Here is a 23,568-nt window from a genome sequence, read left to right as displayed (position 1 = left end):
TGTTGGGCATGACCTCAGCGGAGGCCGCTGGGTGGTACTCAGCTGTCGGGTGGACTGGCTTTTCTCTCCTGCCTGCCTCTCGGCTGGGATGACACTACTGGCTGTGTGCCTGCAGGTGCTCCCTCCAGCACGGTGGTCTCAAGGTGGTTGAACTTCTTATGTGGCAGCTTAGGGCTGCTTGGGAGAATATTACAGGAGTCTGATATGAAAGTGACCTATTTGGTAAGGCCTAGCCTTGGAAACGTGTGACAGCATCACTTCATCTCTATTCTATTGGTCAAAGTGCAGTGACAGACCCCATCCGATTCAAGGGGCGGGGACACAGATTCTACCTTTTGCCGCTAGACACGTCAAAATAAATTGCAGCCTACTTGAACCCACACACTGCTATCCCTTGAACCACGCACTGCTATCTCGTTGTTGTAAGGGGCCAGGCTGAGGAGCTGCTTTGCAGACAAAGAATACCAAAACCAAGAAACCAAGCTCACTGCTACCCAGCCTATTCTCACTCTTGGGGACTCCATAGGACAGGGTAGGATGGCCCCTTTGGGTTGCTGAGATTTTCCATCTTTACAGGAGTTGACAGCTTCATCTTTTTCCTGCGGAACAGCTGGTAGGTTCGAACCACTGGCCTTGTGGTTAGCGGCTAAGTGTGTAGTTCATTACACCACCAGGGCCACGATCAGCCATAGAGTAGAGCCATGCAAATGTAAGATGACTGGTAGTTATGGCTTCATTGAAACCAGTTCTGGAGTCTGCACAACTCTCTCAACCAGAGAGCCGACTAGCTCTAATCCAGAAATGGCTGTTATCCAACAACATGATCAAACAGCCAGGCGTGCTCCTCCAAGTTTGTAGTTTTTATCCCATTTTCTCTACCGAGTCTTATTTTACCCCATCATTTATTTCATGCCTCCTTTGATTTCCCCCGAGTAGGACAATATCAAGGCCTATCTTATCAAGATCTATCTCCTTAGTGATATGGAAGGCTCTGAAAGAGCTGGAGGATATTTAAATATATATATATCATCAAATTTCAATTGATTTACTACCCTGCACTATACCTAGGCCATAGACTGGGCCTTCCAACCCCCTCCCCCGATAAGTGAGAACTTTCTAGAAATAGTGGTTTGGTTACGAACACAGGGCATGCATACATACATACATACATACACACACAGGGCATACACACACATACATACATACACACATACATACACACACGACATACATACATACACAGGGCATACATACATTCATACAAAGGGCATACATACATTCATACATACACAGGGCATACATACATACACACACAGGACATACATACATACACAGGGCATACATACATTCATACAAAGGGCATACATACATTCATACATACACAGGGCATACATACATTCATACACAGGGCATACATACATTCATACAAAGGGCATACATACATTCATACAAAGGGCATACATACATTCATACATACACAGGGCATACATACATTCATACACACACAGGGCATACATACATACACACACAGGGCATACTTAGTGAAGGTTGCAAGAGTGGGAGTGGGCTTCACGTGCCGTAATAGCATGGGCCGTTCCATGTAGGATGGATTTTGAATAGGAGCCTGCCTGTAACTCTCCCGAGCGCGGCTCTTCCGCGGCTCTTCTCTCGCCTCCTTAAAGTCATGCCTTTGACACTCTTTGTTTCCAGATCACCCTTCTGACGTCCTAACTCTTTTGCCTCTACTGTAATTCAGTAGGATCCTGTTGATTTAGGAAAGACTGTATTATTTAATGTGTCAGCACAGGGTAAACAGGGCAGAATTGTACTTTAAAAGCATAATAGAATGTGGCAGAATTTTAATAAAGTCTTTTTCATATCATGGCTTTCCCTTGAGTTCACGTGGCTGATATTTGATTAGAACAAAGCTTTAAAACCCAGTGGGATGGGCTGTCAGATATACTGATGATCTACTCAGAGTTTGAAAAATGCAACTTAAATCATTAGCCAAACCAAAAGTTCATTGCCGTCAAGTTGATTTCTAATTCATAGTGACCTTATAGGACCAAAGTGTACTGTTTAATAGAATTTCCAAAATGGTCAATCGTTATGGGCGCAGATAGTTCCATCTTTCTCCCACAGAGTGGTTGGTGGGTTTGAGCCAATGACCTGCAGTTAGCAGTCCAATGCTTAACCCAATGCGCCACCAGGACTTGAGTAATTGTGACCATAGAAAATTACTTATCCACTTGTGTCCCTTATATCTAGCAGTACATTTGCTATTTAGACCATTTTTTTGCTTGTGCCATCGTGCATTTTACATGTACAGTTTGGTGCATAGTTAAATTCACCATGTTAGGGAACCATCACAATTATCCATGTCTAAATTTTCTCGTCTTTTATATAAATTTGGTGCCTGTAAGCAACCACTCCCCCAAACACCTCCTGTCTGCCTCCAGTAATCATTAATAAACCTGTTGTCTTTATTCATTCTCTTAGCCTAGGTATTTGAAGTAAGTAGAAGCATGCCTTATTTGCCTTTTTATATCTATTTCACTTATAATGTTTTCGAGGTTCATCTGTGTCTTAGCATATATCAGAAATGTCTTTCTCCTTATGACTGAATAGTATTTCACGGTGAAGTGGAGACTGGATGGTCACAGGCCAATGGGTACAGAGTCGGATGGACCCAAGGTCAGGGGAAATATGGTGGGACACCAACAGCCCTCGGGATCAGGTGGTCCACATGGCACTGCCCCTGGAGACATGTAGAGTCCCAACAAGCAGGATGGCAAAAAAGGCAGAGAGATGGGGAGAAGCAGGCCACACCCCACAAGGCAGCATCAGGCTGCCATCTGGTGGACAGGTTGGACCCCACCCTCCACTTTGATATAAATACAAGTTGACCAAACCAGACTGTTGGTTTGGGAGTGGTCAGAGTTATTGATATCGTGCAGATGCCAAACATGTTCTCCCATTTTGTAAGCATCCCTTCACGTTCTTGCTTCAGTCCTTTTATGCACAGCAGTTTTATAGTTTTGATGAAGTCAAAATATTTTGTTGTTGTTTTCCCTGCTTTGGGGGTTAGTTCTAAGAACCATTGTCAAAAACTAGGTTTGAAGCATTTTCTACTAAGAGTTTTATGATTTTAGTTCTCACATCTATGTTAGTTTTATTTTTAGTTCGTCTCTTCATCCAGCTTCATCCCTTTGCAGTGTGGAAATCCGATTGTCCCAACAGTATTTACTGAAAATGCAGTCTTTCTTCATTCCCACATGGTTTTGCTAAAAAAAAAATCATGTTATGTATACACAGCTTCCTTTTATAACTATTTCTTCAGAATTTGGAAATTTCAGAGCCTGGTGCTAGCCTTTAACTCTTACTTTACATAATGAAGGAAAATTAGAGCTTAATGTGATAGCAGGATTGTATATTGGGCAAGATAGATTTAAGCTGAATTATACTCTGTGACTTACTAGCTCTCTGGCTCAGAGCAAGTCACTCAGTGCACTGAGCCTCAGGACACTCAGATGAGAAATGGGAATGAGTGAATAAACGTAAGGATGACATTGCTGGCTAACGTTTATTACTCTTTTCTAGCACTGTGCTGCCCTCTGTAGTAGCTGGAAGCCACACTAAAAAACAATAGCAAACTGCCATGAAGTTGATGCTGACTCATGGTGACCCTAGACAGAAATTCTGAGACTGCAGATCTTCATGGGAGCAGACAGCTCCCATGAAGTAGCTGGTGGGTTTGAGCAGCCAACCTTGAAGTTAGCAGCCCAGCACAACCATGTGTATGTTTACGTAAGTTTCAGTTCATTAGAATTAAGTAACTAAAATTTCAGTTCCTCGGTTATATTAAACCACAACTTACGTTCTCAGAGAACATTGCCTTCATCGCTGAAAGTTGTATGGGACAGTACATGTTGCTAAAGAGCGAGAAATATTAAGTGACTAAGCCATCATTAAGGTGCTACTGGACAGGCTGGTTTCTGTGGGGGACAATGCCCATGCAATAAAAGACACAGCCTAACATTATGGAATTGGGTTTGCTGATCTTCCCCAAGCCAGATGCAACCTTGGGTAGCTCTGCTCAGCAGAACCTGTATTATCCTCTGAATCACGCCCCCACCCCCCCCACCCCCGATGCTGTTGTAGTCCCTTTGTACATCTTCTTTGATCTTCCTCGGAGAGATGCTGAATCAGAGTCTGTTTTTTAAGTTAACTGGCATTCATAAATATCAATAAATGATGTCACCCACATCGCAGGCTATCTGCCATAAGAATATTTTTTAAAATCAATGAGTATTTTTCCCCCTGTAAGCAGAAAGTGTTCACCAAATGCCCTCTCTGTGACCTGAAGTCACGTTGAAAAAGTATTTTCTCTAACCACCTCATTTGTGTCTAACCACCTCATCATTTCCAAACACTCTAACATCCACTATCCGTTAGTGAACAGACGAACACATCATAGAGCTGTTGGGAGAGATTAGAATGGTTCCGTTTGCACAGTAAACTGTTCTGCCCCAAGTCAATGGGCAAACAGGATGGTTCTCTTTGGGGAAGAGCATTCTGGGAGTTTCCTTGGCATTCTACTTTCTCAAGTAGCATAAGGCTCCACTTGGATCTGAAATAGTACATCGTGATTGATGATTGCTTATCCTTTTTTTAAAACATTTTATTAGGGACTCATACAACTCTTATCACAGTCCATACATACATCAATTGGATAAAGCACATCTGTACATTCTTTGCCCTCATCCTTTTCAAAGCATTTGCTCTCCACTTAAGCCCTTTGCATCAGGTCCTCTTTTTCCCCCCTCCCTCCCTGCTCCCCCCTCCCTCATGAGCCCTTGATAATTTATAAATTATTATTTTGTCATATCTTGCCCTGTCTGACATCTCCCTTCACCCCCTTTTCTGTTGTCCATCCCCCAGGGAGGAGGTCACATGTAGATCCTTGTAATCAGTTCCCTCTTTCCAACCCACTCACCCTCTACCCTCCCAGTATCGCCCCTCACACCCCTGGTCCCGAAGGTATAATCCGCCCTGGATTCCCTGTGCCTTCCGTTCCCATCTGCACAAGTGTACATCCTCTGCTCTATCCAGACTTGCAAAGTAGAATTCGGATCATGATAGTAGAGGGGGAGGAAAGCTGTATTCTTCATCGGTGCTACATCGCACCCTGGCTGACTCATCTCCTCCCCTAGACTCCTCTGCAAGGGGATCTCCAGTGGCCGACATGTCTCCACTCTGCACTACCCCTTCATTCACTATGGTAAGATATTTTTTTTCTGATGATGCCTTATACCCGATCCCTTCAACACCTTGTGATCGCACAGGCTGGTGTGCTTCTTCCATGTGGGCTTTGTTGCTTCTCAGCTAGATGGCCACTTCTTTACCTTCAAGCTTTTAAGACCCCAGACACTATCTCTTTTGATAGCCGGACACCATCAGCTTTCTTCGCCACATTTGCTTATGCACCTGTTTTTCCTCAGCAATTATATCATGGAGGTGTGCACCCAATGATATGATTTTTTTGTTCTTTGATGCCTGATAACTGATCCATTCAGAACCACATGATCGCACAAGCTGGTGTGTTCTTCTATGTGGGCTTTGTTGCTTCTGAGCTAGATGGCCGCTTGTTTATCTTCAAGCCTTTAAGACCCCAGACACTATCTCTTTTGATAACCAGGCACCATCAGCTTTCTTCACCACATTTGCTTGTTCACCCGCATTGGCTTCAGCGGTTGTGTCGGGAGGGTGAGCATCATAGAATGCAAATTTAATAGACGAAAGTATTCATGCAGTGAAGGAGTGCTTGAGTAGAGGCCCAAGGTCCTTCCACCACCTTAATACTAAACCTATAAATATAGGCACATAGATCTATTTCCCCATCTTCATATATATATTTGCATATGTACATGTCTTTGTCTAGACCTCTATAAATGCCCTTTGCCTCCTAGCTCTTTCCTCTATTTCCCTTGACTTTCCTCCTGTCCCACTATCATGCTCCGTCCCCACCTCAGTTTCAGCTATACCTCTTCATTACATTACCCTTGATCATTCCCTACCAGGCCTGCCACACCCACCTCACCACAAATTTGGATCCCTTGTTGTTCCCTGTCTCTTGGTTTGTTAACACCACTTCCTTATATAAAAAAAGTCTCAGATTTGGTTCCCTAATACAATTCAACCCTTTGCATGCATTTTCCTCATTTGTGTTTATGGATCTACATGTGTAAAATTGTGGAGAATGTTCCAATTGTTTTAAAAGTTAACCACCTTGAGCACAAAAGATATTTCTTCATATGGAAATCTATGAGCCCCTTAAAAATAGTACTAGTACTCTAGTTCTTAAATGCTTCCCCCCATAATATCATGATCCCAATTCTACTTACAAGTCTGGCTAGACCAGAGGATGTACAGTGGTACAGATAGGAACTGGAAACACCGGGAATCTAGGACAGATGGCCCCTTCAGGACCAGTGGTGAAAGTGGAGATACCGGGAGGGTGGGGTAGAAAGGGGGAACCGATTACAAGGATCTACATATAGCCTCCTTTCTGGGGGATGGACAACAGAAAAGTGGGTAAAGGGATATGTTGGACAGTGTAAGATATGACAAAATGACAATAATTTATAAATTATCAAGGTTTCATAAGGGAGGCGGGTGTGGGGAGGGAGGAGTAAAAATGAGGAGCTGATACTAAGGCTCAAGTAGAAAACAAATGTTTTGAGAATGATGATGGCAACAAATGTGCAAATGTGCTGGACACAATGGATGTATGTATGCATTGTGAGAAGCGTTATATGAGCCCCAATAAAATGATTTTAAAAAAATCTCAACACCAACCTGGAACATAATATGTGCAATATGTATATATAACTGGTAGTGTTCAGAAGATATATGTGTGTGTGTTTGTGTGTGTGTGTGTATTACTAGTTGTATTCAGAAGTTTTGTCACTGAGCCTGAATTTGCCATATAGTAGGTGGAAAACAGCAAATAAGAAAAGGGAACGGTCATTCATCAATTCGACATTGATTGAACTCGTCCTGTGTGCCAGACACAGGCTGAGTCCCAGGAAGAGGATGGGAAGGAAGGCAGTTAAGGAGTCAGCTGTGTGAAATCTAGAGATGAGTGAGGGACGCACAGTATACCCGTATGTTCACGTATATGAAGCATAGTTACAACTGCAATGTTTCCACTGACAGACAAGAGGAAGTACATTTAGGGCAAGGGTGTGTTTATTTGCCCATGATTGTGCTGTGACGCTTACCAGAAATATAACAAATACAGGTAAATAATGATTTGGTGAATAAATGAATGTTCTGGTTCAGTCATGTTTCCAACTTTAGCGTGCTTCTGAAGAACCAAGAATTTAGGTGGACTAATTATTTTTACAAAGCACATTGCTTCCAAACTTAAATATTGAAAAGAACATTAATAACTCCTACAGTTTCTTTTTTAAAAATCATTTTATTGGGGGCTCATACAACTCTTATCACAATCCGTACATCAATTGTGTCGAGCACATTTGTATATTTGTTGCCCTCCTCATTCTCAAAACATTTGCTCTCCACTTAGGCCCTTGGCATCAGCTCCTCATTTTTACCCCTCCCTCCCTGCTGCCCCCTCCCTCATGAACCCTTAAATTATTATTTTGTCATATCTTACACTCTCCTTCATCTCCCTTCACCCACTTTTCTGTTGCCCATCCCTCAGGGAGGAGGTTATATATAGATCCTTGTAATCGGTTCCTCTTTTCCACTCCACCCTCCTTCTACCCTCCTGGTATCACCACTCTCACCACTGCTCCTGAAGGCACTTACCAGATTTATAAGGTAGGATTGGGATCATGATAGAGGGGTGGATGGGCGGGGAGAAGAAGACTTTAGGAACTAGAGGAAAGTTGTATGTTTAATCATTACTACATTGCACCCTGAGTGGTTCGTCTCCTCTCTGCAACCCTTCTGTAAGGGGATGTCCCTACATATGGGCTTTGGGTCTCCACTATGCACTCCCCCTCATTCACAATGATTTGATTTTTGGTTCTTTGATGCCTGACCCCTTTGACGCCTTATGATCACACAGGCTGGTGTGCTTCTTCCATGTGGACTTTGTTGCTTCTCAGCTAGATAGCCACTTGTTTACCTTCAAGCCTTTATGACCCCAGATGCTATATCTTTTGATAGCCGGGCACCATCAGCTGTCTTCACCACATTTGCTTATGCATGTGCTTGGTCTTCAGCAATCATATTGGGGAGGTGAGCACACAATGATGTGATATTTTGTTCTTTGATGCCTGATAACGGTCTCCTGCAGTTTCTATGAGTCAGTATCCCAGGAGGAAATCACCTGGAAAATCCTACCTTGGGGTGTCTCATGAGGTTGCAGTCAAGGTGCATAGATGAGAGCTAACGTATCTGCTCTGCTTCCAAGATGGCTAATTTCTACAAAACTCTGACAGGAACCTGCAAGGTTCCCAACATGTGGCATTTTCCAATGGGCTGTTTGCATGTCCTCAGTCAGGGTATTTGCTTTCCCCCAGAGCATGTGACTCAAGAGAGAGGGCAAGAAGGAAGCCACACAGTGCTTTATGATGTGAGGGACTCTCACACTTGTTACCTTTTTTCATTAACCACATTCAGCAGGACAGAACTACAGAAAGGCAGGACTGCCCATGGGGATTGGGTTTATTGAAATATACCTTGCATCTCATCACCATAATCCATGTCAGAACATTTTCCTTCTTGTACTTGCTGTTAGCTGTCCATTTTCCGCATCCTCCTTTGCAGTGCCCCGAGACAAAGACTAATCCAGTTACTGTCTCTATATATTTACCTATTCTGGATTTCATTTACAAAAAATCTTACAATACACAAACAGGAAACACACAAACAGCAACAGCAACCAAACAAACCCAACAATGATGAGGCAAAACAGAAAATCCTCAATAGAAAAGAGAGCTGAAAATACATTAAAACTGAAATAACTTTTACTCTAACTATACCTGCCACAATCGACAGTGTTCTTTTGTCTATAGCAAGGGTATCCACAGCCCTTGACTGCGGCTGCCTTCCGAGGGAACCCCCTGGAGTCTTAATCCATGTGGGGACCCTGCAAATGGATTTGGGGCTTCCACTGCCGTCCATAGTCTTCTGCCAACTGGTGGTTCACGATTTAAGCTCTGATACCATTCCGTCCTTCAGATTTGGACTTCATCATTACAATCACTGAATCACACCAGCTGGTGTGCTTCTTAATGTGAACTTCGTTGATGCTTCTCATAGATGGCTACTTGTTGGAAGACAAGCCTTTAAAACCCCAGATGCTATTCTTCCTGCTAACCGTCACCATCTGGTTTCTTCATCATATTTTGCTACAGCACCCTTATCTTCAGTGATCACTTCATGAGAGCAAGCATCATGAAGGCCATGTCATAACTAATTGTTCTGAGATTGGGGCTAGAATTAAGTGTGAACCCCAAATCCATCCATCCATCTGTGGTTTTCATATGTCTTTGGGTCTCTTTACTCAAGAACTTTTTAAGACACAGATTGCTGGACCTACTTCTAAATTTTCTGAATAAGTGGGGGTAATAAGAATTTATATTTTTAACCAATTCTTAAGTCATGTTAATGCTTCTGGGCCTGGGATCATACATACCTACCACTTAAAGCTTTTAAGAATCATAAATTTGGAGGAAACTTAAGAAATCTTGTCTACAGGTTTTCTATTGATGTGGTATCAAGAGGGGCTATTCATTTGGCTTGGAGAACACAGGATTTTATAATTATTTTTAACACTGTACTTTCCCTCAATTCTGAATTTCTTACAATATTTAAACTCAGGTGGCACAATTATTTATATTTGTCTTCAGTTAAAATAATATAGCTTAGTAAATATTATTTATATCTGTAATTTGAGATTCAGTAACCTTAAATCCTATATTCTAACATTACTAGATTTCAACTATAAATTTTCTTTTTTACTTTAAAGACAAAATTAGAAAATTTACTTCCATTATCTCTCATGGACTTATTTCTATGTCTGTAAAATGTAATGTAAAAGGTCATACATAAGAGCTGATTATAAATGGACTTATAAAACATGGATTTTTTCCTGTTTCTTTTTGTTGGCACCCATCTTTTTGCATGTACTTCTTAGTGTTATAGGAATATGGGAACTAATAATAAAGACCCAACTATGATTGATTCCAAGAAACCCTGATGGCCTAGTGGTACTGTGTTGGTACTGTTAACTTCAGGGTCAGTAGTTTGAAACCACCAGTTGCTCCATGGGAGAAAGACCAGGCTTTCTACTCCTGGATAGAATTAGTTGGAAGCTCACAGGGGCAGTTCTACCTTGTCCTACATAGGGTTGCTATGAGTCCGAATAGACTTGCTGGGAGTGAATTTGTTTGAGTTTTAGTACTGATTTCGGTAAGCATACCTCTCAGTAACATTTAGGCAGCTGATTCAGTTAACATCTTCCATCCAGGCGACGCAGTGTCATTTGTGCACCTTCATTAGCAGCCCCTTAGCCCAGCAGCAACAGTCCCTGTGGAGGCACAAATGATACGTGATCTCACTTTGTTGGATTGGGAGCGACAATAGGCTTGTTTGTGTGCATGTGGTTGTGTGTGTCCCCATCCACCTGCATTTTCCTGGGAAAAGGGAGCAATAAATGTTGCAAGAAAGAAGAGTCTGGAAGCAATTTCAGTTCCTTGTACCAGTCTGGGGTGGGGTGGGCGGTGGGGGTCTTTAATAAGAAAGAGAGCCTGGAGCTAGTTCTGCTTCCGAATTGTCTTTGTTCAGAACTCTCCCTGCAGGCAGCGCTGTGCTTTCTCCTCCATCAGCAGTATCTAAATAGTTATATTTCTCAGGGGCCATTTTCTTTTCTTTTTTTAATTAAAAGATCATTTTATTGGGGGCTCTTGCACTCTAATCACCATCCATACATCAATTATATCAAGCATATCTGTATATATGTTACCATCATTATTTTAAACATTTACTTTCTATTGCTCCTTTAATATCAGCTCCTCTTGCCCTCCCCCACCCTCGTGACCCCTTGATAAATTATAAATTATAATGATTATTTTTATACCTTACACCTTGCCCCAGGGTTTCTGTTATTTGTCCCCTAGGGTGGGGTGGGGGTTTTGTGCCGGTCATTGCAACCATGTCCCTCGTCCTCCCCTTCTCTCCCCACCTTTCCCCTATGGACATTTTCTTCTGGGCAAGATGGCTTTGTGAAATCAGATTAGGACAGAAATAATTAGTTGGCAACTACACATATTATTTGTTAAATTGTCAAATAATAAGGGCTTTTCTTTCTGCTTACAGAGCAGGAACAATAAGTTGTACAGTGTGAGGCACAGACTGACCGCGCACATTGAAGAAAGCAAAATCTAAGAACGTTTTCATCCAAATTCACTTTTGTGTTGGAATAGCATCTTTCTTTAGAAATTTTAAATTCACATATAGTATTTATCCAAGCTAATAATTTTTTATGCTGTATTTGTAGTAAAACTGGAATGTTCCTATGAACAATTATACTGATACTGGGTATACTTTAATATTCAAGGAATTAAAGTAAGCCTTCATTATAAGCTTACTTTAATATGGAGAAGATACTTTAAAATTCTACAGCCTAAACTGTATACTGAATTTTGTCCTCTCAAATTTCTAAACAAATATTTTAGAATCATTTTTTCTATTTTTAAAACATTCAATTAATATTATTATCAGGAAACCCTACCTATCAAATTATTTTGAAAGATCATTACTAATGAGGTGAATGTTTACCATAAGTAAACATTAAATCCTTAACTCAGTATTTCACATTAAGCACTGAAAATTATTTTCTAGGAAATTTTTAAATAACTGTGCAAATGTATATTGGTCTTTTTTAACAAGGTCATGATAGGAAACTAATGAAGACTGGACTAATTTTTAAATCTTATTTTCTAATATATTTAAGTCAGATGAGTTTATAGATATCTATAGTGTTATAGCTATTGATCCAATATGTTAAATTTCTTTTTTAAGTTAAAATGTTCACCAATCTGAATGGAAGAAATGATTCTGCCCTGCTTTGTTAGAATTTTCTTTGCAACGGTTTGGAAAAGCACCCTAGAATTTTGAAGTCTTTATAAAAAGGTAAAAAAATGAAATTTTAAGTGAAATGTTTAGAACATTATTTTAACTGCTAAATAGCTCCTTTTCCCTCATACCATTTTCTGAATTTTTTTTCTTTTTTTACATTTTATTAGGGACTCATACAACTCTTATCACAATCCATACATACATCAATTGTGTAAAGCACATCTGTACATTTTTTGCCCTCGTCATTTTCAAAGCATCTGCTCTCCACTTAAGCCCTTGGCATCAGGTCCTCTTTTTTAATTTTTATGTGTTCCCGTCCATATTCTCTGTTGGTGACGTGTGGTTGAATCAATCCCTACGCACAGCATCCTGCTGAGAGAGCAGAGTGTCCCTGGAGGTTTGCTGGGCTCTCCTCATCAGGGGTCGGATCACCAGTTCTTTCCTCCCAAAGGGAAGCTAGTGGACCAGCCTTGCAAACAGTAGCCACGAGGCTTCCCCGCTGCACCACCAGGGGGCTTCTTCCACAGTCAGGCCGGCTCATTATTCTTATTTTAAACAGTCTGTGCTTTCCTGCATGGGCGCTGCTGGCACCCATCACATGTACCCCAATAGGAACAGCCCAGCAGAGGCTCTGTGGGGCACTAATTCTCACTCTCAGAATGTAAACACAATGTTAATATTGATGATTAACAAAAATGGGTAGGAAATCCAGTATTTTCTCAATCTGTATAGTGGCGAAGGTGCTGACTCCCCTTGGGCAGGTTGAAAATGGAGACTAAAGGTGGTGACCTGTTCCGTTCAGAAGCAGGTAGGAAGGAGACCGCAGAATCCAAATGAGAAAGAAGGAAGCTTCAGTCTTGGGATCACGTAACTCATTCGAGTTCTTTTACAGGCTGAGAGATCTTCCCTTTCTGGTGCACTGCAGTAGTTCCGTCAAAGCCCTTTCCCTGGGAATCCATCACTGCCAGGAGAATAGGTGGCTGGCACACATGAGTCAGCTGGAAACGTTCTGCTGTCCCCACTGTCACTCCTGGATTCGGGAGAGCCGGGAGTTTCTGATCTTGGGAGCTTCCGTCACAGTTCTGAAGAAATAGACTTGCTTATTTATAATGTTGTAATACATATGCCCCTCTCAGTGCCTGGCACCACCCAGCAGATATACAATAAATGTTTGCTGAATGAGTGGATGAGAAGTTATAATGACATGACCTTTTTCCTTTAAGTTAACTTATTTCACCAACAGAAGGGTGCTAGCCCTCTCCCCTTGTCACTTTATGTGTGAATTGTAGCTAAGGTGTTTGGCTCCCCAAAGACGGGAATTAAATAGTGCCTCAACTCCTTACCTAGATGTGTAAGGTCGAGCACGTTTTTGACATTTCTGAACCCATGTCCCATCTGTAAATGAAGACCGCTATAGTGTCTTCATCCTTGAATGAGAGAGTTAAATTAGGAACTCTGCACAATAGCCAATATTAAGCACTTACTATTATGTGATATGCCTTATCTAACAGTTATGCTAGATCACATAGGACTTTATTCCCAAATGGAAGAGGGCCATTCTTTGACTAAGAATGAGAGAATTAAAACAAAAATAGTTTTCCTTGATATGCTGAGGCCATACAATTAGCACAGAGGCATATCATATATATTCAGTTAGTGACTGAACATTTAGATTGCTTTATATATCTGATATGATGTTGTTGGGTTATAACTATATACTAATATGTACTACTATAAATGCTGTATTTGAATATACAGATTTTTCTTTAAACTATTTTGTTAAAATAATTTCTCAAGAGTATTAGTGCTAGAGCAAAGGAAACATATTCGTAATTGTTGCTAAATGCTGATAAACTGCTTTCCCAAGGATAGTCTAATTGAATTTCTAATCAGAGTTCATATTTGTTCTTACATTTCCTGGAGAAAGGTGGATGAGTAGATATCATGGAGATGTCCCGTCCCCTTTTCCAGAGATGCAATAAAAGAACTGTCTGTCTTTTGGAGTGTGTATATAGTTCTGAAATGGAAAGGATCCAGCAGGGATCAAGGTCATTTAGATGTTCCACAAGGGCTCATTTCTTGGTCAACAATTTTTTTTCATGTTGTTGGGTTCCTTACCCTTAGCCTAACGGGTAGTTATTTCTTGTCCTTTCTTTCACCCCAAGTTGGATATTATCGGATGCTATGACATCATGTTAATTTTATCATAGCCTGGCTGAGGACAAGGAATGATTTCTTTAGAGTCCCAGGTGGCTCTCCTAAAGACAAATAAGTTTGTGAAAGAGGGACACACTTACTTGGGATCGTAAAGTAGGGCTGCATCAAGGTCCCCAACATTCAGGAGCGCACCCAGGCAAGACTAGCAGGCACTAGCTTGCATAGCCAGAAGCCCACGGTCTGAAGGTCATCAGACACACATTCTTGAATCTTTTTCATTTGAATCTTTTTAAAAAATCATTTTATTAGGTCCTCATACAGCTCTTATCACCATTCATTCATCCATCCATCTATCCATCCATCCATCCATCCATCCATCCATCCATCCATCCATCCATCCATCCATATGTACAAGCACATCTGGTTGACATCATCATTTTCAAAACATTCTTTCTACTTGAGCCCTTGGTATCAGCTCATCCCCCACCCCCCCATGAACCCTTGATAATGTATACACTTTCCCCATCTCTTACACTGACCGCTGTCTCCCCTCACCCATTTTTCTGTTGTCTGTCCCCCCTGAGAGGGGGTTATATGTAGATCATTGTTATTGGTTCCTCCTTTCTCCCCCACCTTCTCCTTCCCCTCCTGGTGTCACCACTCTCATTATTGGTCCTGAGGGGTTTATCTGTCCTGGAGTCCCTGTGTCCTGAGCTCTTATCTGTCCCTGTGGGCATGCTCTGCAGGCCCACATTCTTCCTGCCAAGGGTTCAGTCCAATGTCAGTATCAAGACAGACCCATTCATGATACAAAATCGATGATCTTTTTATTGTACAAACCATACCACTTCCTTCCCTTTTTTAAAGGCACGCACCTTTATAATGATGTTGTAAGTAATCTTTCTGGAATTCATAGGTGCAAACACTATAATCTTGGACATATTTAATATATGCATAAGCATTTTATTCTTAAAAGCAAATCACAACTTTCCTTTCCATTTTATATTGCATTTTAGAGTCTCATTCCAATTTATCTTCAAAACACAAAACATTAATACAAAATAATAAGCCTCTTAATAACCATATTTGTGAGTATGTAAAATACATTATAATTATGTTGAATAGTAACAGCTTTTTGTATTCCCCTATAAATAATAAATCTTGGATGTGTGCTGTAACCAAATACATAAAATAAGTTAAAAACTGTCCTTCATGTAATATGCTTTTATTCTATGGTTGTATTTAATTTGGCAAATGCTTCTTTTGTTACCATCTTATCACATCAAGCTCAAACCACTTTTTAGTGTACAAAACATTCTGGGAATGCTTAGAAAATGCTCCAAAAAAACTCAGTTTTGCTCTAAGGAGTCTTAGATACAGCTACCATAGTTGTTCATTTTATGTTTGAATTTCTAGAGAAAACAAGATAATTGCTAGATTCTGTTAGATTAGCATATTCAATAACTTTAGCCTTTCATCCTTACTACTTGTTTAGAAAATATTTGCAATGTTATCATTATTTGGTCATTATAAAATTTAAAGAAAAATGCAAAATCATTAAGAAAAATAGAATATTCTCCTTGATGAAGATAATCTTTCATCAAATTAAAAAAATAATAGTTCTGAATATAATGCAAGTCATAGGAAAAAATAGTGTCTTTGAATATTTCTAATAAACACATGTAATTAAACATGTGAAATAATTTGGGAATTTCTGAGAATGATGAATAGTCTCAGTAGAGTTGTTAGAATTAATGTTAATAGGGGAAACACAATTCAAATAAAATTTATCATATCTGAGCATAAGCTAAAGTTTCCTTTTTATCCAGGTTTTGGCACAAATAAGTGTCCATACTGCTTGTTATGCTGAGTTACATAAGATGACATTTAATTAAGTTCAGTCAGATGACTTTTAATTGGTTTGATAATTACATTACATTGTACAATACTTAAAAACATGCATTTTGGCAAACGAATGCTTCATGAATCATGAAAAATGTCTGAAAAATATTAGTACCTTTTCTTCCCCTTCAAATGAATGCCTTGTGTGGACTCAATTTTAAAACTGGCCAAGTAGGAAAGTTAACATTAACTGAATTCTGCTTAAAGATTTTAAACAGCCGATTGCAGGACCATTTGTTTGGCTCAGAAAAATGCACTTAAAAACTTCTAAACATTCATCTGCCTCTTAAAAAGTCATGCTTGATGCTGAAAACAGTAAAACTTTTATTTCTGATGAAAGCAGTTGAGTGTAGGGACCCCACAAACAAAATGACAACATAAAAGTTCTTTAAGTGATTTTTTAAAAAATCTGTATGGAATATCATAGTTTGAGATGATTTATCATCTTCTTGCTTTTTTAAACGTAATCCTGAGCAGACATGAAAAAGAAATGAAAATAACAGATTTAGCACAAACAGATGTGAATGCCCCTGTTGGTCTAACATGAGGAGATGATTACACGTTAATGTGAATCTTTGAATGTGTTCACGTATGGTCCCTCTGTAGGAAAGAAGTTACATAGCAACCTGCCGGCTTAATCTTAGGCCTGTTTGCATGGATGGGTCTTGGCTGGTATCTGGGAACTTGGACTTGGGGAGGCACCCTACTCCTCTGCCCAATCAGCAGCATGCTCCTCATGGAACAGGAGCCTTGGATGGTGATACATGCAAGCCAGGGATAGTCGGCCTGCGTGACCACCCTCCAGTGATGGGAGCTCGTTCCCTAGTGAGTGTCCCTGATTGGCAACATGGCACACATGTCACAGGGGAGATTAAACATGTGTGACTCGACTGCAAGAGCACCTGGATAAGCACCCGGTGCCTGGCTTTCCATGATCCCTACACACGTTTCTCTTGGCTTATGTTGTTTTTTTGGTCCTCTTGCCATAATAAATCATTGCCATCAGTCCAACTGTACATGGAGTCCCTAGTGACTCCTCTTGTTTTGGAATGGTTGAACCTGAGGGTTGTCTTGTGACCCTGTCGACACAGTAGACACAGCACCCTGTCAGTGATAAGTCCAATAACCTCTGGGAACCACGTGTTGCTCTTTACCCCACTTGTGCCCGAAACATTCCCCATCACAGCCCTCACAGAGAGGCTGCTCTCAGCGCTGAAATGTTTTTCTCAGGAATGTATTTAGATCCACTGCTCTACAATTGTAGGTCACAGACCTGCCTCCTACTTTCTCCTTCAGAAACAAGCTCTTTGATTGGCTTCTTCCTGTTAGTTGCTGTTGGGTTGCTTCCTCCCGTGCGACCCCACATGTGTGCAGAGTAGAACTGGGGCCCAGGGTGTCCAGGGCTCTGCCCTTTCTGCAGCAGGCCGCCGGATTATCTGCGAAGCCACAACTGGGTGGGTTCGAAGCTCCGATCTTTCGTCTAGAAGTTGAGTTCACTAATGTAGTGTCATTTAGTTTTGCTTTTGTTCTTTGAAAGAAACTTCTTCTGTGCCCCAGGGAAAGCACTCCCTCCAGTTCAGTAAATGAGGCCTGTGCTCAGAGCCTCCAGCAGTATGTGGGCAACTCGGACTTTCTCTCGCCCTTCCTCAGCCCAGCCTTCCTGCAACCGCTACTCCCCAGACCCCTGCCCCATAACACCCATCGCTGACCTGCGCCCGAGCGCCCACATTCCTCTTGACAATGACATCTACCTCATTACTCACTACAAACCATGAAAGAGAATTCATGTTCCAGTTCTGTGTATTGCGGATAACCGTGTGGGAAACTGAAATGTAGACTTAATCACTTAACAATAATGAATGTGCATATCCAATGGGTGATAGCTGGGATCACAAACCCCATTGCCCTGGAGTTGGTCCTGATGTGTAGGGACTCTTTAGGACAGGGCAGCGCTGCACTGCGGAGGTCCGAAACCTGTACGCCCCTCTGGGGGGATTGAGCTGCTGGCCAGGTGGTGAGCAGTGGAATGCTGAGCCAGTTGTATTACCAGGTCTCCTTAGGACAATTAGAAATCAAAGTATGTATCTGGTAGCGGAATTGAACAAACCGACTGGAAAGAAAAGCTTAAAATATTAAAGATATTTGTTAAAAAGTCTCTTCCGAATGGTCAGTCCCTTTGCCTACCTTTCACGTGTCCCCAATAAGGTGACAATGAAATTTGACCCTTTGAAGGTCGCTACCTACTAACTTTGATGCCTAGACTGTAGCTGGCTGTCATTTAATGTTGAAGGCAGACTCTTGGATTGCTTAAAATTTTTGTTACCGGGAAAAATGCATTCATTTGAGAATAAAACATGATAGGCAACCATTATTACTGAGCCTCCACTCAACTGGCAAAAATCAGGAGGAATTGTGCATACCTCATTTCTGAACAAACATATCACTTTATCTCTGAAGCTCTAGACATTATCTTAAAATGAAAACTATTACCAAAGAAAATACTAAATGTATTTATTTGATTATGGGGAAACAATCTTTTTGCCTAAACTTAAGACACACAAAAATATCTTTATGTATAGCTATCAAACAAATTCTGATTTTAAAATAACAATTTGCTAGCAATAAATTATCTCTGAAACGTTTACAGATAAAGAATTTAGACTCAAATCTGTAACTGTGCTTTGGGAGCAGGATGACAGCGAGCACACTGAGGTCATCCATCCCTGGATCCTCTTAAATGGATGTGAGTCGTAGTTCAATTCTAGATTAGCTGCCCAACATGGAGAGTGCCAGCTGCAGATGAGACACCACAGAATTTTCCAGAGAAAATGTGGAAGCATGACCAGCAGACCAGTATTGGTCTGGGAACTTTATTAATGGTCTATAATCAGACTAGTATCAATGCCGCTCACTTCCAGGGAGTCTGTTCTAATTGCTAATGGCCCTATAAGACAGCATAGACCTGTACCTCTGGGTTTCTGAGACCTTAAAGCTCTCCAGGAGTAGACAGCCTCATCTTCCTCCCTGAGAGCAGCTTCACCACTGACCTTGTGGGGAGCCACTCTGTGCAAGCTATTGCACCCCCAGAGCTCCTGAGACATGGAAAATATTTAGAAACTCCGACAATAATTTAACATGGCTAGAAAACCAGAAGTACGTAATCATTGGTCTAGGGAGCCATTAATATCATTTTGTAAGTGCACTGGTCTGTCATGGATTGGAATTTTTTAACTAGCCCTCACCATGCATACGCATTTAGGAATGCTTATTTGAAATTCAGATTCCGGAACCCAGCACACACCTAAGGGATCCAAATGGGGACCAGTCTCAGGAATCTGCATTTTAACAATCTGTCTGAATCATTCTTTTTCACGCTGAAGTTTGGGGAAGAGCCAACTGTATGACTAACAGATCTCTCTAAATATAACCTGGGTTATAAGGAGCCTGGTGGCACATCAGGGACGCCCTTGGCTGGTAGCAGAAGGTGTGGCAGTGCACGCCCTCCCAGCAGCTCTGCAGAGACAGACTTGGTGATATGCTTCCCTAAAGATCACAGCCCACAAGGCCCTTTGGGGACAGTTCTCTATCACCTAGGGTCTCTGTGAGTCTAAATCTACTCCTTTCGCAAACCACCCACTTCTGTAGCTACCGTGTTGGGAAGATGACAGTGCACAACCGAGGATTATGGTCCCCACACAGGAGGTTACATTCAGGATCATGGAAACGCCTCAGCAATAGTCTCTAGAGAAGCACTTCTCAACCTGTGGGTCGCGACCCCTTTGGGCGTTGAACAACCCTTTCGCAGGGGCCACCCGATTCATAGCAGTAGCAAAATACAGTTACGAAGTAGCAATGAAAGTAGTGTTATGGTTGGGGGTCACCACAACATGAGGAACTCTGTGAAAGGGCCACGGCGTCAGGGAGGTTGAGAGCCACTGCTCTAGAGGAAGTATGGGGACTGTGGGTTCCAGGGACAGGTCCACTGCTAGTTTATTAGCACTGTCCAAGACGCCTTTGCAGTCACGTCACTGCCATCTGCAGGAAAGTCGTTGCATAGGAATAGAAGATTCCGTGATGTCTGCAATCTCTATCCAGGGCCCCTCTTTAGCTATCGCTCCCCGGGCACAGCCAACCCAGGCATATGCCATGGCCCACTGAGGAGGGCAGTCAGCGATGGTAGTGTTCAGGACCTTGCTCCACAGGCCCGATGAAAAGTCACCAAAGCAAACATCCACCCTGGAAAGATACAAAACAAAACAAAACCCAAAAGAAAAATAACCCTGACATTTAAAGAGAACCTGAAGGATTCCTCATGTGTAAAGTGTGAATAAAATTGAGTTGAGTTGTCTCAGGACAATCACCCTGTCAAGTCCTTTTTTTATAGAGAAGTAATTGCTTACCGGAATCAAAAGAGTTTTCATTAACATCTGCGCTGCGTGCTCCCATGCTGGCGCCTCCGACAGCCGCACTCCAGCAAGCACAACTCCTCCTGGGTAATTTCAGGAGGATGTGCTGTCCTTCATAGTTCTTTCTTAGCTCTACCTGTGCCACTTAGGTCTGCTCAAGAGAGAGTTCAAGCTGCTGCCAGGGGGCCAGCCGTCGAAGAGGAGGCGCTGGTAGAACTTTGGGGAAAGGAGAGGAAACCCTAAGTAACTTGTCATTGTGACGCAGTTCCGAAATGCAACTTGACTTCGTAGAACTTGAACTTAGTTCCTCCTTCCCTTTTGTTGGGAGTCTGTGTTGCGTTCTCCTACCATCCGCTGGTGTGTCTCCAAATTCACACCTCTAGAACCATCTTACCACTGGGGTGTGCTGTAACAGCCTCCCTGCTGATCCCCTTCTGCTCCCTGTGTACCAGGCAGCTCCATCAGTGTGTGCTCTACCTTCTCTGAAAAAAACGCAACCCCTTCTCTCTGCTAGCTGGCATCTCTTGTACAGAGATGTCTCTTGGGATTGAAGTTTTATGATGTGAACATAGGTGGAAATGAGAGTCTGCAGGTGAATGTTGGTAAGAACAGGAACTGACTTTGTTTTTTTTGCAACAGTTCAAAATAAGGATAAGTATTTTTTAAAAACGTTTCCTGTGATCTATGGTGCTGGTGGTGAGAAAAGTAAATTTTTATTAATAGGACTCTTACACTCTGTAGCTAACTCTAGTTCTTTCCACCTAGCCAACCATTTTTTAAGAGTTGTTCCATTGTGTCCTTGAGTCTTGCAACTCTTCAAACAGCAGTTTACAATCCATTTATAAAAATCAAACAACTCGGTTAAAATCAAGCTTTATAGCATTTGAATATTAATATGACTGGATAATATAACTATAAATCAGGCTGGACATGTGTATATATCACATTTAAGGGGCTTCAACAAGTTTGTGGAAACAACGAAATTAAAAGTTAATGGAATTTTTTCTATGAATATTTTGAAATCCTTTTGAAGATTATATTGTAACTTACATCGCAAATCTCATTCTCTAGACCAGCGGTTCTCAACCTGTGGGTCGCAATCCCTTTGGGAGTTCAACGACCCTTTCACAGGGGTCACCCAATTCATAACAGTAGCAAAATTACAGTGATGAAGTAGCAACGAAAATAGTTTTATGGTTGGGGAATCACCACAACATGAGGAACTGTATTAAAGGGTCGTGGCATTAGGAAGGCTGAGACCCACTGTTCTAGATTGTGGCCTCCTGGTCCCCTTAAGGTCAATAATGGTTCATTTTCCCCCTTTATATCTGATTATCTGCTCACATTATTCGATTTAACAAGTGACGGTATATGATGCCACACCTTAATATACCCCTGTGGATATAGTACAGAAGCGACATCTTACCTCCTCCGGTTACACAAGGGGGGGTGTAATCCACTTTGTCCTCTGCCCAAGGAAGAATCTGCAAAGCAGAAGTCAGACACCCTCTGCCTTCTGTTCGTCTTTCATCCCTCCCGTGGCACTCGGTCTCTCCTCCTTTGCAATGGCTACCCAGAACCCACAGATAATACACTGCTCCCCACGGTGGAGGTAATTAGGGAAGATCATAGGTTATAAATCAGTATCAGAACTCCTAAAGATACAATTCTTTTGTTTTCATTTCCTCTTCTCAGTCATGTTGGGAGGTAGAGCATTGCTTAGGCGCTAGCCTCTCAGGCACGCAGCCCCGTTGCCTCTGATCTGCTCAGGCAAGCAGTGCACGGCTCTGGTACTGCTGCTAACTCCCCAAAGATCACTCCACTCAGCAAGCCAGCTTTCTAAAGACACTCAGCTTCAGTCCCTTTGTGGGCCAGGACGCCAATCTCATGGTTTCTCCTGCCACCACCACTTCTCCACCCAGGGGTCTTGAGTGTATTTCTCCCGTGGCTCTTTTTTTTTCCTTCATGGTTGTGGAATACTCTCTGTTCCTGGTTTCTGAAATAGCTCACTTTATACCCAATGGAATGACAGCATTGGCCGATCCCCAGGTGAGAGCCCATGTGCCTCGTATGTATACTTCCACCTAGTCGTCTGGGGAGCTGCACCGACTATGCATAGAACAGCCACAAGAAACAGCCTAGTGGTTCCACAGCCCCCATTTTTCTTAAATGGTGAACGTACACACATAAGGGAGGGCAGAGCACCACAAGTGTAAAGATAATGAAAACATGTGCACAGAGCAAGTCGCCTCCTGCCACAGTCTTCCCTGACCACCCCGCGCCTCCGTAAGTCACATGTTTCTTTGCATTCCAGGAATCCTCATCATGATGTCCATGTGCAGACAGGTGCATGTGTATGAGTACATCCCATCCGTCCGGCAGACAGAACTTTGTCACTATCACGAGCTGTACTACGATGCGGCCTGTACACTTGGGGCCTACCACCCCCTGCTGTACGAGAAGCTTCTGGTGCAGCGCATGAACACCGGCGTCCAGGAGGATCTGCATCGGAAGGGCAAGGTGACCCTGCCAGGGCTCTGGGCAGTCAGCTGCCCGGCACCCAACTCTGCTCCCCACTCTTAGCAAGGGATCCGGGGGAATCAATGTGCAATAAGGTACTGCTGTTGTACTCTGTGTCCCACAGAATACTTGAAGATCGATTGTAGACAATGTAGTCTTGGGTCTTTGAAGTGTCATTTAGTGGTGGCCACAAGAATTCTTCTATTCTGAAGCCATTGACTATTTATTACTGATTTGAATATCAAAGCAGATTTTTTTAAAAAACAAAGCTCAAGAAAGGTACAAAAAATAGGTAGCTAAGAAAGAAAACACATGTACAACCATGAGTATGTCTCCTCCCAAAAGGTTTACCTTTTCTTCTGCCATACATCCCATTGTCAGGCCTGTCTTCAATGATAGGTACAGGGACACAGCTAAATCATGAAATGGTTTATACCTCAAAGCATCCACGGTGAGGTACACAGTC

General features: G+C 42.0%; 1 protein-coding gene across 1 annotated transcript in view; it reads left to right on the top strand.

Annotated features, from left to right (window-relative positions):
- Window positions 1-23,165, top strand: part of ST6GAL2 (ST6 beta-galactoside alpha-2,6-sialyltransferase 2) — a 40,163-nt gene extending 16,998 nt beyond the window's left edge. Inside the window, exon 5 of the mRNA XM_075562579.1 lies at window positions 22,897-23,165. Coding sequence (XP_075418694.1) covers window positions 22,897-23,165 — 269 coding nt within the window. The remainder of the gene's footprint in view (window positions 1-22,896) is intronic.
- Window positions 23,166-23,568: the final 403 nt, after the last annotated feature.

The sequence above is a fragment of the Tenrec ecaudatus genome, chromosome 11 (assembly GCF_050624435.1).
Source record: "Tenrec ecaudatus isolate mTenEca1 chromosome 11, mTenEca1.hap1, whole genome shotgun sequence".
Classification (NCBI taxonomy): domain Eukaryota; kingdom Metazoa; phylum Chordata; class Mammalia; order Afrosoricida; family Tenrecidae; genus Tenrec; species Tenrec ecaudatus.
This window is presented reverse-complemented; position numbering and strand designations above follow the sequence as displayed.